Source organism: Merops nubicus, unplaced genomic scaffold (assembly GCF_000691845.1).
Source record: "Merops nubicus isolate BGI_N331 unplaced genomic scaffold, ASM69184v1 scaffold24335, whole genome shotgun sequence".
In the NCBI taxonomy this organism is placed as follows: domain Eukaryota; kingdom Metazoa; phylum Chordata; class Aves; order Coraciiformes; family Meropidae; genus Merops; species Merops nubicus.
In genome coordinates, this window is record NW_008612011.1 from 8,609 (window position 1) to 10,638 (window position 2,030).

At 51.4% G+C, this 2,030-nt stretch overlaps 1 protein-coding gene across 1 annotated transcript in view; it reads right to left on the minus strand.

The window, feature by feature from the left end:
• Positions 1–1,637, minus strand: part of LOC103774042 (long-chain-fatty-acid--CoA ligase ACSBG2-like) — a gene marked incomplete at its 3' end in the record, with an annotated part of 9,593 nt that extends 7,956 nt beyond the window's left edge. Inside the window, exon 1 of the mRNA XM_008941425.1 lies at positions 1,537–1,637. Within this exon, the coding sequence (XP_008939673.1) occupies positions 1,537–1,637 (101 nt within the window). The remainder of the gene's footprint in view (positions 1–1,536) is intronic.
• Positions 1,638–2,030: the final 393 nt, after the last annotated feature.

Below are 2,030 nucleotides of genomic sequence, written 5' to 3' on the forward strand. Positions count from 1 at the left end.
GGGTGTCTCCTGACCCCCCCCCCACCCCTGGCTGTCAGACAGTGTTCTTCTTCCACCCCTTTCCAAGACAGAGCTTCTCACAGCCATCAGAGATGAGGAGAAGGACTAAGCCAGTCGTGTGTCCCACTGCAGACCATGAGTTGGAAGACCCTGTGGGATGTGGTACCCAAGTCCCCATGCTCTGGCATGCCTACAAGGATCTGCCACCCTCCAGCCTACAGGCAGGTGACACTTGTTCCCCTGCCCTGGGCAATGCCCCACTTGGACCATCAGTGCAGCACTAAGGTCCAAGTTTTAGGCCACTCCAGGTTATATTCCAGAGAACCCAAGTTTCCCTCTTGCCTTGCCCAACAGCCCTCCTGGGGCCCTGTGCTCCAGGCCATCACAAAGAGGTTTCTTTCTTCATGCCAGTGCCAGGTGTCTCCTCCTCCCCAGGGCCATGCTTGGTGCAAGGCTTGTCTCCAGCACCCACCCTTGGGTCTTCCAGAAGGGCTGCAGGCTTCTGACATCACAGCAGCCCAACCCTCCCCAGGGGCAGCCTTGGGGTAAAGAGACACCCTGACACCTCTGCCTGTTGTGACCAGCCCAGAGCCCCACACGTAGGCTGGAGCTCCTCTGCACCCATGGAAACTCCTCACCCAACCCAGGCAGGGTCCACCTTGGGCCCCACATTTCCACCCTTTCTTTTAGACCAAGGAGATTTATCCAAAGTCAGCATAAGGCTCTGTGCAAACTCCAGCTGAAGGGGTAAAATCACCTCCCCCTGGTTTGGGTGTTCCCTGTATTCCTGGAGGACAGTCAGCTAGGATGGCTTGGGGCAGGTGACGAGGCTGGAGGCACAGAGAAGATCTGACAGGGCCACTCCCATGCACTTCCCAACAGCAGAACTGCTTCTCCAAACTACTCCTCAAGCCAGAAAACGAAGGGAAGTAAATAGATATTAATGGTTTTGGTTAATTTCCCCCCAAGGAGTGACACTCTGTTCCCTACCACGCATTTCCTCCTTGCTGAGAGGATTTTGCAGCTCGAATCAACGCTCGGTTGCGACAGCTCTGCACCATTTCTCCACCAGCTTTTGGGATCAAAGCATGCAAATGACCCAGTAATATCACCAGAAAAAAACCCTTCCAGTAAATCCAGTTCCCCCCCCTCATTCTCACACCTCTCAGCGTCCAGCAACACTCCATCAACAGAAGTATTTGCTCAGCGCCCTCCCAATTACACAAAATCAAGAACTCCACAAAATTCCTTTGTAAAAGGTGATCTGCCCACACAGGACACTCCCCCCTCCCCGTGGTGGATGTTGATATTAAGTGCTCCTTACTTCAAGCTGCCCAGAAAATTTAATTCTGCTTTTTTTAATTCTTTTCTGAGAGGGTGAGGTGGGAGCTGTTGGGTTTTGGAAGGAGTAACAAACGTTTGCCATTCTTAAAAACGAAAAAATCTTAATTAATCTAACTAAAGATGAAAGGAGACGAATGATACTGGATGGATAAAGGTCACCAGAGAGGAAATAAATTCTCCAATGAGACAAACCGAGTGGAGGAGCTGAGCAGCACATCATCCAGTGACACCTCGCAGCTGCCCTGGGGATCTGAGCTGAAAGGAGCCGTGGGGACAGGTTCTGGGAGTGCCATCCCTGCCTCTGACTCACACAGCGCCGGCCCTGGAAAAACAGGTTTGAAACATTACAAAAAAAAGCCAATCCAAAAGCTCCAGTGGAAGGAGGTTCTGTCAGCAGAGCTGTCGGACCACGGGCACGACTCGAGACGGCTCCTTTTGCATGGAATATGGGAAATTCTAACAGCAGACTGCTCTGTTTGCATGAAATATGGGAAATTCTAACAGCAGCCTGCTCTGTTTGCATGAAATATGAGAAATTCTATCAGCAGCCTGCTCGGTTCAGTGGAAAAACCCCCTCAGTGGTCCATGATAGGGATGAAACATCCAACCCCAGAGCCGAAAACGTGACAACTACACCTCCGAAAGTCACAATTTCCCTTTATGCTCCTTTTGCCCCCCAAATATTC